Source organism: Bubalus kerabau, chromosome 21, assembly GCF_029407905.1.
Source record: "Bubalus kerabau isolate K-KA32 ecotype Philippines breed swamp buffalo chromosome 21, PCC_UOA_SB_1v2, whole genome shotgun sequence".
NCBI classification, from domain to species: Eukaryota; Metazoa; Chordata; class Mammalia; order Artiodactyla; family Bovidae; genus Bubalus; species Bubalus kerabau.
The window spans coordinates 59,095,617-59,110,962 of NC_073644.1; the positions used below are offsets into that span (position 1 = coordinate 59,095,617).

A 15,346-nucleotide genomic window follows, 5' to 3' on the forward strand; every position below is an offset into this window, starting at 1 on the left:
CACTCCAGTGTTCTTGCCTGGAGAATCCCAGAAACGGAGGAGCCTTGTGGGCTGCCGTCTATGGGGTTGCACAGTCGGACATGACTGAAGAGACTTAGCAGCAGCAGCAACTGCCTTCTTAAAAGAATCTTTTTGATTCTTAACTTTTTGAGTATCATGTTCTACATCTTTTGCAATATTTCAACTCTCCCTAGAAGACATACCTATTTCTTTAACTCTGGCTCCAGTCAAATCACGAGTTTCAAAACTGTAGCATGTGTGAAATCAGTAGTTATATAGCCTTTCAGTGTTAAAACCTAATGACAGAAAGTCTTTAGTCTAAGGAACCCAATCTTTTTTTAAAATTGTGAATATATTTTTGCATGCTTCTATTTAAATCTACTTTAAGACACAGGTTTTCATTCAGTTTCCATTTATGTTGTAAAAACAATAATGTTCTGAGAACAGACTACCAGTTTTAAACATTGAATAACCCCGCAAGATCTACAGTTCAAAACTTTTGCAGTCTTGACACCTGATGGAAAAAAATGAAACTGTTTTTTACAGTTTTTCAGTGTATTCATAACATCTAGATGAAAACTAAATTTAATTTACTTATTAAAACTTTATTTTTTCCTGCTTATTTCCAACCAAAACCCAAACCCTGATATCACACTCAGCTGATGTAAAGAACAGAGCATTCCTACAGTTAAGCACCCAGACTGTTGTGCCCATAAGACTTCTTCATGCAAAAATCCTTAGTAATAAAGGAAAAAATACAAAGAGGTAAACACAACAGTTTACAAGTCAAATGATTTCTAAAATTTTCCAAAAGGTGTCACAACCCTGACTTATACATGCTCATACTTTCTAATTGAATATTACCATTTCAAATTATTATATCATAGTTCTAGTTTAAATAAATATTCGTTATTAAAATTCCTTAACTTTTTTGAGGACATAACCCTGCCACTCACACATATAAAAAGAACTGCTCCTATTTACCTACCTACAAAGTCTCCTTATTCAACATGAATTTAGGAGCCTTACGGAAAGACTGGCAGCCCCGTTACAGCTCTGTTTTATTGCACTTGGTATACATGCTTTCATATACTAGCTTTAATTTGAGGTAACACTTACCTTTTAAAAATTCATTTTTAATCTGCCAATACATTTACTTTATAACAAGCAAAATTAAAAAAATATATATATACATATATATCTTTTGCTATGTATGATTTACTAATTTGCATAAACAAGTCAGCCACCATGAAGTAGCTACTTTTGAATTTTACTTTCCTTCTCAAATAGCTCTCATATGATAGATACAAATTATAACTATTCATGTTATATATGAATATATATAATTCCAAAGTTTCAAAAACTTTGGAATTCTTAAGTCATCAAGCTATTATTCAAAATAATTCTTAAAAATTTTAAAATATATGCAATACTAAAGTCACATTTGGTTCCAAAATAAAATCAGTAACTAGAATTTTTAAATACGAGTGCCAGAAAATAGGGGGTATATTTAAAAAGAGAGAAAACTTTAAAAACTGGTAGAAAGGAAATTCAGTATGTTAACAGTCATACATTAAAATTTATGTGTCATTTTACATAGTTGTCAAAAAGTCCAATGCAAACTTCTTCACTTTTGGGGGAAAAATAGTAAAAATCAAATGTTTAAAAGTGGCGATTAAAATAGTTCAGAAAGCAGATTAAAAACAGGTGGCAAATAAAATTAGAAGACGGACTTCCCTGGTGGCCCGGTGGCTAAGATGCCACGCTCCCAATGCAGAGGGCCCAGGTTCATTCCCTGGTCAGGGAACTAGATCCCACTTGCCACAACTAAAGATCCTGTGAGCTGCAACTGAGACCTGGTGCAGCCAAATAAATAAAAATAAGTATTAAACAAAAAGAGAGAAAAAATTTTGAAAAAAAATTAGGAGAAGAAATTTTGGGAAAAGTTTATGATGGGGACTTAAGGGTATAATGGGCTTTCCAGGTGGCGCTAGTAGTAAAGAACCTGCCTGTTAGCGCAAGAGACGAGGGTTTGATCCCTGGGTCAGGAAGATTCCCCTGGAGAAGGGAATGGAAACTCACTCCAGTACTCTTGCCTGGAGAATCCAAGGACAGAGGAGCCTGGTGGGCTACGGTCCATAGGGTCACAAAGAGCTGGACACGACTGAAGTGACTTAGCACACATACAAGTAAGGTTATAATACATATTACACAGACAAAACCCAATAGTCAGCTACTGAATTCATCTTTAAAGTTCTCACTGAAAAGTATTCTTAACTAGTGAAAGACAAAACATGAAAAGAGTAAATTTCATTTCAACCAAATAATGACAAACGCAAGTGACATCATTTCACTTCTAAGATCACATACATAGCCTTTTGGAATATCGGTGTCCTCGTTGCTCCCAGGGTCGTTCTCTAAGTGCTGCTTGATTTTTTCCTCTAGTCCCACAGCATCGGCTCCTTGATACTGATCAATTCTCACTTTGTTTCGAAAAAACAGAAATGTAGGTGTTGCTGATATATTGTTGGTGGCAGCTGTTCCCTAGAATTGTCAAGTTAGACAGCATTACAAATTAATCTTAAACTACTCGGAATATTCACTCTGCATCTGTATGGAAGTTAAACATCACAAACATGAACTAAAAACATGTAAAATAACTTACTCCTAACTGTTACTTAAGAAAGAGCAAGCCTATTCTTAAAGGTCACAACTATATTACCCACATGTCCACACTGAAGAATAGCCCCGTATTTTTATGTTTTAGTGTTAAAGGCTTCATTCATTCATTCATTCAGGAGAACAATCAGTTTCCAGTACAGAAACTGCACTTGACAAAACCAGATACTTCTCTCATAAGCACAGATTATTTCTCAAATGGAGAAACCCAGAAGGGTATTGAGATTTGTCAACATAAAAAGTACACATGTGAAAAAACAGCAGCACATCTGTCCATGAAACATCCTCATCTAGTTTTACTCTTAAAGAAATGACTTCTGGTCTCCCATCAAAAACACTGCAACTGGTATCTTTTCAAATTCTGCTCCAACTCCATGATATTATAAGACTAGCCACCAAATGAAAATTAGTTAACCACTGATTTCATGGTTTAAGCTCTTCATGAGAAGTGTAAAGAACACAAGTAAAATAAATATGTCCTCTTGCATATTCTAACGCCAGGAAGAGGTATGACTATTTAAAAAAAAACAAAAGCATCAAGTTTACAGAGACGTTTTCTCTAAACCTTGTAAGTGGGAAAAAAAGAAGACTAGTGCCATCCAAAAGAAATACACAAATGTGAGCTGTACATGAAATTTAAAATTTTCTAGAATCCACAAACAAAGAAGTAAAGAGCAACAAGTGAAATTCATTTTAGCAACCTGTGTTGTAAATCCAAATATGCACTTTAACATATAGTCGATATAAAAGTTAATGACATATTTTACATTTTTTTTTGTTCATATTAAGCCTTCAAAATCCTATATGCATTTTACACTCACAGCACAACTCAATTTGGACTTGCCATATTTCAAGTGCTCATTTCAACTCACTACATGTGGCTACCATACAGGACGACACAGCTTCAGAAGACAGCACTTCCAGATTAGAGACGCAGAATACTGATATTAAGGCCAGAGCTACTGTCCAGCAGCATGTGACCAGAGTACTAAACAATGAACATGGAACACAGAGTTTGCACCAAATCCCCAAACTGCTTACCTATGTAACATTTAAGATTTTTGTTTTTTCAACCCAGAAATGCAAAGGCAAAAGCCTCAATGGAAAAAAAAAAAAAAAGCCACTACAGAGTCAAGATTCTCAGTCAAGATTACACTTTTGTAGTCTTCTGTGTTGCAAGAAGCCTTCAAAAACTTTTCTGGCACAACCACTCTTTCATATTACACACACGTGAACGGAGAGCTGTCACCCAGCCATGCCAACCAAGTAAGTGGGGCAACCCACCGACCTGTGGCTCAATCAGCAGCAATCGATGTTTTAAACTTTCTGTTGAGTATGCAGCTTTGGAGCTAAGGTCATAAAATGATCAATTCAAATCAAACTCTAACCAAGAATTCTCTCCCATGGGTTTTTAACCAAACAATGTGTCAACAGTATAAGATAAGATATAATTCCAGATTTGCAAAAAAATAAAGAAATGTAAAATAGAACAGCCAAGTGACCTACTAAGTTTAACAACATACTATTAGTTTTATATCAAAAAATATTAATATAAACAAACTCAGAAGCAATTAATATCAGACTACTTTTCTTAACTAATACAGCCATAACAACACTTGCATTCACCACTGCAAGACAGATATCATCCTACCTCCAAATAAACAAGTACTTAGTACATAAAGAGATAAATAAAGGATGATATTAATGTGAATTTCAAGCCAATTTGTAAATTTTCAAAAAATTTTAAAAGGGCCCTCTTGCCTTACCTGACACTGATGTACATCTACTTCCAAGAAAACTGCCTGTGGATACTTATTACTCATAGAACTGAATGCTGGGGCAATCCTTAAACACGGTCCACACCTATGAAAAACATAAGAGATACTTTGTAAGTAAGATAACACCAAAGATTATACTAATTTACACTCTAAAGATTTCGTCAATTAAAACATAAAATTAAAAAGTTCTGATCATCTTGTCTTTAGACTTTCTCTTTCCACTGTATTATTTAGACAAATGCTTACAATAGTATCACACTACCTTAATGACTACAGATTTATATTGTCTTTAAGTCTAATAGTGTTATATTCCAGCTTTCTTCTCACTGAAAGAAATTAAAGGCTAAATAAATACAGGAATATACTACACTTATGAATTGGAAAACTCAATACTGTCAAGATGTCAAGTCTCCTCAATTTGATATTTAAAGTCAATGTAAAATTCTAACAGGTTTTTTTTGAGAAATTAACAACTTTAAATTCTAAAATTTATAGGGAAATATCAAGGATAGCCCAGGCAGTCTGGGGTTCAAAGCTGAAGGAATTCCATTACCAGATACTAAAAACTACCAAGAAGCTTTATAAGTTAAGAGTATAAAGGATAAACAAACTCACCAACTTTAAAAAAATGTTCAAAAGTAGACCCATCCCATACACAGTAACCTAACTTTTGAAAGAGCTGACACAGTAGTACAGTGGAGAAAAGACAGTCTTTTCAATACGCATTGCTGAGTCAAAATGGATACCCACCTGGGGATAAAAAATGACTAACTCACCATGTACACAAAAATCAATTCCAGATGGATTATAGATCTAAATGTGAAAGGTAAAACTACGGTTTTAGGGTAAAAAAATACAGAGAATACTTTGAAAACCTTGAGTAAGCAAAAATTTATTTCTTAAAACACTGAAAGCACTAAAGAGAAAAAGGAAGAACTGATATTTGGGGATATACTTGATAAGCTGGAAAATATTACGCTTAAGACCTTTTGTTCATTAAGATAACAAAGGTGAAAAGAGAAACCACAGACTGGTAAAAAAAAAAAGTGTAAAACATATCAAACATACGACTTATACCTCTGATATGTAAACAAGCACTTACAAATCAATAAGAAGACTGTTATCCAAAAGAAAAAAAGAGTTCTCTTGAATAGGACAAATGAGGTTATCCAAGCAGTCAGTAGGAGAAGGCAATGGCACCCCACTCCAGTACTCTTGCCTGGAGAATCCCAGGGACAGGGAAGCCTGGTGGGCTACCGTCTATGGGGTCACACAGAGTCGGACACGACTGAAGTGACTTAGCAATAGCAAAAAAAAAGCAGTCAGTAAATAGAAAAAGACTTCCTCAGTCACTAAGGAAACAAAGGATGTGCAAATTAAAGCTACTCCCACTAAGACAGCTCAAACAAAGAAGGAAGCACAGTCAAGAACTTGGAGCAAATGACCCGTTAGTGACGGTGCAAATGGGTATAACCACTTTACCGGGTAAGAAAGGAAACTGAAGTTACCTGTTAAAGTAAGATTTATGCCTACCAATGACCATGTCCAGGGTATACAAAACAGAAATATCTGCATATGTTTGCCTTTAGGGCATATGAAAAAATATTGGTAGAAGTAACATTTCTAATGGCCAAAAACTGGGTATCACCCAAGTTCCTCTCAATAACAGAATGAGTAAACTAACTGTAGTTAATCACACACTGGAATACTATATAACAATGAAAATGACTGATGCAAAACCTTGTGCCAAAACATAAATGAACCTCACAAATAACACTGAGAAAATAAGTATAGTCTATTATTCCACTTAGTTCAGTTCAGTTCAGTCGCTCAGTCGTGTCCGACTCTTTGCGACCACATGAATTGCAGCATGCCAGGCCTCCCTGTCCATCACCCAGAGTTCACCCAGACTCACGTCCATCGAGTCAGTGATGCCATCCAGCCATCTCATCCTCTGTCGTCCCCTTCTCCTCCTGCCCCCAAATCCCTCCCAGCATCAGAGTCTTTTCCAATGACTCAACTCTTTGCATGAGGTGGCCAAAGTACTGGAGTTTCAGCTTTCGCATCATTCCTTCCAAAGAAATCCCAGGGCTGATCTCCTTCAGAATGGACTGGTTGGATCTCCTTGAAGTCCAAGGGACTCTCAAGAGTCTTCTCCAACACCACAGTTCAAAAGCATCAATTCTTCGGCACTCAGCTTTCTTCACAGTCCAACTCTCACATCCATACATGACCAGAGGAAAAACCATAGCCTCGACTAGACGAACCTTTGTTGGCAAAGTAATGTCTCTGCTTTTGAATATGCTATCTAGGTTGGTCATAACTTTCCTTCCAAGGAGTAAGTGTCTTTTAATTTCATGACTACAGTCACCATCTGCAGTGATTTTGGAGCCCAAGAAAATAAAGTCTGACACTGATTCCACTTATATACAGTTCAAATACAGGTAAAATAAATCAATGGTATTATAAATCAAAACAAGTCACTTTTGTTAGTGACAGGATAGGGCATGAGAGATATTTTGAGAGGTTAGTAATGTTCCATTTGTCCAGAAGGTAAACAAACATGCGTGTGTATTCAGTTTGTGAAAATTCTCTGAACTGTATATTTATCCTTGTGTACTATGTATATTTCAATGAAAGTTCCAAAAAATTAAAATTAAGAAAAATCTTGGCTTTAACAGACAGGAACACAAGGAAAAGCAGATTCTAAAGCACAAGATGTTCAAATTCACAAATGTTCAAACTCAAGTTGTGATTCTCTTTCCATTCTTAATATTTTAATCAGCATTTTCATCTTTTGCCATCTTTAAGACTCACAGCTACAAGAAAATAACTATTAATTTCTTAAATACTAAACTTGATGCTTCTGAAAATAAATTTTTGGATCTAACAATTTTAGGCCCTGAGACTAAATTTTAAAGGAACAAACATTTACAGTTGATGAAATCTATCTTTAGGTTAGCAAAATACTACTGGCTTTTAATCAGTCTTAAACATTATGGATAGGAGTACACACTGGTAGATCCTTTTTGAAGGGCCACTTGGTCATTATCTGCCAACTTTAAATGACCACAATTAAAGATTCAACAACCTTTACTCCTAAAAGTCAATCCTATCTTAACAATCAATTTCACAATAATACATATAAAGAAGTTCAATGAAACATCTGAAATAGTTTTTAAAGATAGAAATAATCTAAATGACAATCAATAGAAAAATATTTTTAGAAATTATAATATATAAAATAAGTTATGATATATGGTACAACATAAGGAAACAGAGCCAGTATTTTGTAGTATCTATAAACGGAGTGTGATCTTTAAAAACTGTGAATTACCATATGGTACATTGTAACTTATATAATACTATGTATCAACTATACTTCAACAGCAACAACAAAAATTATGACACATTCACACCAGGGGATAAGGATAAACTGTACTGTTCAAAAGAAAACTTAAGTCTCACAAAAAAATGTTCTCTGTGACCACATTTAACACACGCCTTTATATACGTATCTACATGTTATATACGTATACAAACACATACTTACAACTTAGGTGTGTCACACAATAAACTACTACTTCTGAAAAATGGGATTGGAAAGGAAGAGAAAGTTTAGGGGAGACTTTCAGAACTGCCTATACTCCTGCATCCTCCAGTTTCTCTGACAGTTATTTTCCTTTTACGATAGTGAATAAACTGACAGTAGGCGATTGAGTGTTTGCTGCATGTAAACAGAGGTCACAGGAGAAGCGCAAGCATCACGCTGTGTCACAGAATACACCTGGCATACGCACAGTATCAGAGTTTCTCATTCCTGAAAAATCCTCCTTTCTGCAGAAGCATGTGCCCAAAATAAGAAGGCTTATGGAAAAAATAAGACTGGTGTCAGTCATTTAAATCCATGCAACTTTGTAAACATATTCCTACGAAAAAACAGCAACTGGTACTCAGGAAATACCTGAGGCAGGAGCCTCAGACCTAGAGGCTACCTCAGGGGACATTTAAATTGTACAAAAACGATCAAATGGAAGTGCTTGCTGTATTATAGGTGCTGTGAGAATCAGATGCAAGGGAAGCTCGGAGCCAGCAGGGCGGCCAGCCAGCCAGGGGATAGGAGGAAGGACAAGACAAGACAGACCTCTGCTGGGGAACCAGGGCTAGGAGCTGAGGCCCAGGTTTAACTTTATTAATTTAGACTTAAACAGATCCTGAAAGGGAGCCTGCCTTTGTGGCTGAGGGCTTTTCTGCTTCCTGTTACAGGCTCTATTCCTATTCCTGCCCCTCACTACCTAAGAAAAATACTAGAATATTAACACAACCTCCACCCTTGTATGGACATCATCACTCCACTCATCAATCATGTATGAGCTAACGTGAAGCTAAACAGACTGCAAAATAATGACTGTCTTGAAAATAAATGTTCCCTTTCAAAATTTAACCTTATCTCAATCCTCTGTTTAATTTAGTTAGCTGTCGTGTAAGATGGAACGTCTTATATGATGTCTTTAGTCAAAAATCAAAATAAGTCACAGAACACAGAAGCACATAAATATACAGCAGCATACTTTCACATTATAATCACTCAAGTGAAATTACCTGCTATTTTAATAAGGTCCTTGCTCACCACTAGCATCTAAAGGTAAACTTAAACTTCCAAAATTAGCTGAGCTCACAAACAAATCATTTGAGTTCTCTGGAAAACAGGAAGGGACTAGATTCCTCAAGGGCCTTTCCCATCTCTAGAACATTATGCCCCCCAACATGCCTAAATTTCAGGACTGTACTTTTTTGACTTTGCAAAGCCCTTAATTTGAAGCCCTTAGATAGTAGATAACCTCAGTACCTTTGAACTTGCAAGAGACCAGGGACCATCTAGTCCAGAGATTTAAAGAAAGAAAAAAAAAAGGTTATTTTTCCACCTCTGAACTCTTTGATGGAAAACTTACCTGTTAGATCCAGTATGTAAGAACTAAACTCACAAAGCCGAAACTTTAAAATTGACCTAACAGAACACAATTATTTGATAAGAGGCAAATGCCAGAAAGGAGAAGGAAATGGCAACCCACTCCAGAAATTTTGCCTGGAGAATCCCATGGACAGAGAAGTCGGTGGGCTGCAGTCCATGGGGTCGCAAAGAGTCGGTCACAACTTAGCAACTAAATCACCACCACCAGACGCCAGAAAAGTTAAATGACTTGATCAAGATTAGACACTTTAGTTAGTGGCAGGGCCACAACCAGAACAGTTAACTCCTGAAGCCAATCCAATATCAGTTTTCTTTGAAAACAAGCTAGGTTCTTCTTAATAAGATTTGTATTTAGTCATAATACAAACAGATTCTATTTCAAGAACTTGCTACTCTTTCCCACTTGCTAAAGTAGTTCTCTACATCAAGCGGTAATGTGTACAAATACACTCAGCTGGTATATGGGTGTGGAAAATGTACATGCCTTCTGAAGATGTTATTTTAAAAGTCTACTTTCTCAGAGGCATGCCTGTAGAACGGGTTGTTTCTAGATGTATTATATTTACTAATGGACAAACATGGTCAAAACTGATCCTATTAGGGACACAGAGTCTCTAGCGTTCACTAAGCGTGTATCGTATGTTATGTAATTTATAAAACCTTTAAATTCATTTAGGCTTCACAATTCCTCATTTTAAAGACAAGAACAATGAAGTACAGTGCTGAAATCCGATCACAAAACCCAACTCAACTGCTATTCCAAAACCTCCAAAACAGTGGCCCACACTGTGCTTTTTGCTTTGTTTTGGTTGTTATTTCTAAGTTAACCGCCAAGATTAAAATTACTTACACACTCTTGAAAGGCAACCAGACAGATTATATACTAGATAATACCATCTTTATAGTGTTAGAATTCAAGAGTGACAGGAGCCTGCAGGAGGATGGGGGTTGGGGGTAGTGAGGGATTGTGCAATGCAGGTATTCCTGACTGGGTATTGGTTAAACAGGTGCAATCATTTCGAAAACTTATCAAACTATGCACCTAAATGGTTTGTGTACATTTTCTGCATCCTTGCTATACTTCAATAAAAATGTTTATTTTTTAAAAAAATCTCTATATATTCTCTAGGGCCTGACGAAGCCCTAGTTATCTTTCTGCCACCTATATCACTTCCTAATATTATTTGCTTGGTCCGTATGGACCGTTGGGCCTGTATTACGGTAAAGTACCTTCAGTCCACAGCAATTTCACAATACATAATTAGTACTATTATATAGCGTATTATTGGGACAAACCACCACAATCATTGTATCTCACCATCCTAATACACAGACATTCTTCTTTGTTGTTGTTGTATTAGTCGCTCAGTAGTGTCCTACTCTGTGACCACCAGGCTCCTCTGTCCATGGGGATTCTCCAGGCAAGAATACTGGAGTGGGTTGTCATTCCCTTCTCCAGGGGATCTTCCCAACCCAGGGTTCAAACCTGCGTCTCCTGCATTGCAGGCAGATTCTTTACCGTCTCAGCCACTAGGAAAGCTATTCTCAGACATTCTTAGACAGTAGCAATAACACCTAACTACAAAGTAAAACCTGCTTGAAGAAAACTGAATATATGATAAACATATCTACAAAAGTTTTACACTCATGAATTCATGATAAAAATCACTCATTGCTGAGTTTTATGGGAAAGAAAACATACATCCTTTTAAACTTGGCGTTAATCAGTGATAACAACTGTTTATGACCACTTAAGTGTATTTGGGTATATTTATCAGTTTGGAGATACCAGTTATAAAAATAAGTTATCACAGTATATAGTCCACATACATAATTCCATCCTCTGAACAGTATGGTTGGGTTACATGTTATTATTCCCATTTTACAGGTAGGTATATGAATATTAGAATGTGAGCTGAACTGTCCTCCATTGAAGTTTTGCAGGCAGAGCTTATTCAAGGCAGCATTTACTGAAAAATATCAGGCTCCATGCAATAAAGAGGTGAATTTGCATCACTCTTCTGCTTAGGCTGGAAAGAACAGGATAGCACTTTACAATCCAAACAGTGCATTCAACAATGGGACCTTAAACAAGGTATCTTAAATAGATCTCTTTGTGACTCAACTTTCTTTTAGTTTATAAAATGGAGATAATACCAAAGATTATTTTGAGGACTGCAGGAGTCAACAAGTGCTTAAGTAAGTCCCTTATACAGACTAACTTAAATGTATTAAGAAGTGATGGTTATTTTAATTGCTTAAAAAAAATACTAGAGAAGGGTGCCATTCATTGGGTTAAAGACAGTTTTTCCAATAAATGGTGTTGGGAAAGCTGGAGAGCCACACGGAAAAGAATGAAGCTGGACCCAGTAAGGGTATAAGTTAAACCATATACAAAAGTTAATTACAAATAGATCACACACCTAAAACTTAAGAGCTAAAACTAGAAAATTATTTGATGAAAACATAGGGAGGAATATCCATGATACTGGATTTGGCAATGACTTCTGGGATATGACACCAAAAGCACAAACAACAAAAGAACACCACCACAGATAAGCGGGGCTTCAGCACAATTTTCCAACTCTGCTTGTGCGTCAAAGGACACTATCAAAAAACTGAAAAGGCAACCAATGGGAGAAAATATCTGCAAATGATACATCTGAAAAAGGGTTAAGATCTCCAATATATAAAGAACTCCCACAAATCCACAACAACAACAAAAGACAAATAACCCAGTTCAAAATGGGCAAAGGACTCCAACAGACATTTCTCCAAAGAAGACAAACGGACAACAAGCTTGTGAAAAGATGCTCAACATGATCAGTTATCAAGGAAATGCAAATCAAAACCACCAGAAACCACTTCACACCCATCTAAGATGGCTATTAAAATATTTTTAAATGTTGACACATAGAGAAATTGGAACTCTCCTGCGGGGCTGGTGGAAATGCAAACCTGTGCAGCCACTGTGGAAAATACTTTGGTGGTTTCTCAAAAAGTCATACACAGAATTACATTATAATCCAGCAATTCTGCTCATAGGTATAACCCAAAAGAACTGAGAGCAGGGATTAACAGAGATCCCTGCACACTAATGTTCATAGCAGTGTTATTTACAATAGCCAAAAGACGGAACCATCCAAATGTCCATCAACCATTCATCAAAAGCTGAATAAACAGTACGTGGTATATACATACAACAGAAAAAGGAAGGAAAATAGGACACATGCTATAACACCGGAGAACCTTGAGAGCATGCTAAAATAAGCCATAAACAAATAGACATATATAAATTTCTAGTTAAATGAGTTTCAAGAATAGGCAAATTGATAGAGACAGAAAATAGAAAAGAGGTTGTTACCAGGGGCTGGGGGCACTGGAGAGAAGGTATGGGAATTTCTGTTTAAGGGTGCACAGTTTCAGTCTGAGATGATGAAAAAATTTCTAGGAGATAGGGGTAATGGTGGTACAACACTGTGGATGTACTTAATGCCACTGAATTGTACATTTTAAAAAGGCTGAAGTGGCAAATTTATGTTACATATAACAATTAAAAAAAATAAAAAATAATATTGGAGAAACACAGAAATTCTTAAACAGAAGAGCAACAATCTGCATAGTAAAATTAACAGAATGGATAAAGCATGGAAATTGAGAATAAAGAATATGGCTTAAAATAGAAATGGAAAGGAAATTAAGAAATAGGTGCTTTAGAAAACTATGTTCTTGGCCTAAAGTGGGATGGTAATAACTTTTCTCACGTCAAATAAATTATGTATAATTCTGTCATTTCTCCTCCTGCTATGGTAAGAGAAAAAGAGAGTTTATCATAAAGGCTCCAAAGTATAAACCCTCCCAATGACTAGAATTAGAAAACTGAACTAAAAATGAGATCTGTTGTTAAAATCACCTCTTCCTTTTCCCAACTTTGGCCTAGGACTTAACAAATGTCTAGGTATTTCCTCATATTAAGAATACTGTCACTATAAAACCAACAAAACCAGGAAGACACGCTTTAAAATCTAATGCACTGCCCCTTTCCGATTCCATAAGAGATTAGTTCCAAAATAACTCTTGTTTTCATCTCTATCTGCTTCCCTCCATTCCCTAAAATGAATCTAATCCTAATGCTACCGTTTAGATAGTCAACATTTATTGAATCATGTTCAACAGGTTTGAAGCACTTTTTGCTCTGAAAGTCAAAACACCCGCCTTGCGTTTATGCAGTTTGTTGTTGTTTAGCCGCTAATTCGTGCCCGACTCTTGCTACTCCATGGGTAGCCTGCCTGCCAGGCTCCTCTGTCCATGGGATTTCCCCGGCAAGGACACTGGAGCGGGTGCCATTTCCTCCTTCAGGGGATCTTGGACAATAAAATGTATTATGTAAAAGTGATACTTGTAGGAGATTTCTCCAAGTTATAGTGTAAACAACTACCAGGATGGTCAAGGTGTCAAGCAGAACTTCTAATCCTTCTATTTGGGTGGGCACGGACATATGCATGGGGAGGTCAGTAAAGACACAAACTCACTGAAACCTTGGTTCTGAATAGCCACTTCCAACGCGGCACTCTCACACAGAAACATACCACACACCCAACGTGAAAGATTCACCGGCTCTGCAACCTATGAATTACGTCGAGATTTACGAAACCCAGATAACACCTTTCAAGTTCCCTCTCCTCTTAAATCACCAGGTCAAAAATGGAGTCTATTCGGTCAAAGCCAGATGTGTGGACACCTGTCTACCTGAACTGTATATATATAAATATATATATATATCTCTCTCTACTATAATTGCCCTGATCAGACGCAACTTCTTACACAAGGCGGCCTAAGATTACTAACCAAAGGACTAACAAAACCCTTAACAAAAGTATAAAAAGTATCCTGACCCAACATCTTAATTTAAAATGCATTAGCTGAGCCTCAGGTCTAAGCACAAGGCGGATTAGTTGCATAGCAGAAATCTTCCTTCACGTTTTCCAGACCTGCAGGTGGCGAAGACAAACCATTCGGTAAGTTAAATCTGGGGGGAGGGGGGGTTCCTAAGATACAAGTGACAGCTGGACCCCGGGAAAGAAGGGGACGGACGAAAGCCAAGGGCCGCTGCGGGAAGACGCCCGCAGAGAAGGAAAAGAGCCGGGCCGCCCGCGAGCGCAGAGCTCGTCCAAAGGAGCGGGCGGGGATCGCAGGCCGGGGGACGCGGCCGTCCAGGCCTGCCAGCCCGCCGGAGCCGCCCCCCGGGGCCACAAGCAGGGGCTTCAGTCCGAGTGGCTGAGGCCTCACCCGGCAGCGGCCTGGGGCCTGGGGCCGCGGCCAGGGCCGGACACTTCCGGGGGCGGAAGGAGACGGCATGGCGGGAGGGGCCGGGAGGAGAGGAAGCGGAGGGCCGCGGCGCCCCCAACCCCCCGCCCCGGGCTCGGGCCCGGCCTCACCCCCGCATGGTGAACTTGACCACGGCGAGTCTGGAGCCCGCGCCGCTCAGCTCCGGCTGGAAATCCGGGTCACTCCCGACCGGCTTCACGCCCACCATTCTCGGGGAGCCTGGGCAGGGCGGCCGCGACGCCGCCGGCTTCAAACCTGACGGAGGAGCGGTCCCGGGGGAGGAAGCGGCGGGAGGCGCGGGAAGGCCCAGGCCTGGACTGAGGAGGCGGCGGCCGCGGCGTCTTCTCTCCACGGCGCTCTCTCAGTGCCGAGTCACGCCAGGGAGCGGAGCGGCCGAGGGGGCGGGGCCGAGGGGGAGGGGAGAGGCAAGGGACAGGCCGGCCCGCGGCACCCGGCAGCCACCGCGCGGCAGGGCCGCCTGCGCTTGCGCACGCTGGCGTTATTTCCGCTCCTTCCGTTTGGGCTCCCGCTGCCCAATCCTAAGGCGCGACTTGTGGCCCCACTCTCGACTGAGGGCTCCTTCATTGGC

General features: G+C 38.7%; 1 protein-coding gene across 4 annotated transcripts in view; it reads right to left on the minus strand.

The window, feature by feature from the left end:
• TXNL1 (thioredoxin like 1) overlaps positions 1–15,227 on the minus strand; it is a 43,248-nt gene extending 28,021 nt beyond the window's left edge. For 2 of the 4 annotated variants that reach the window (XR_008706851.1, XM_055559704.1), the window contains exons 1-3: positions 14,868–15,223; positions 4,446–4,542; positions 2,371–2,544 (exon numbers count right to left, since the gene is read on the minus strand). Coding sequence is in view for 3 of the 4 variants with exons in the window: in XM_055559704.1 (XP_055415679.1) it covers positions 2,371–2,544; positions 4,446–4,542; positions 14,868–14,965 (369 nt within the window). In the remaining variant the exon portion in view is untranslated. Of the gene's footprint in view, positions 1–2,370; positions 2,545–4,445; positions 4,543–14,867 lie in introns of all 4 variants that reach the window. The other 2 variants (XM_055559706.1, XM_055559705.1) reach the window with 2 other exon arrangements.
• Positions 15,228–15,346: the final 119 nt, after the last annotated feature.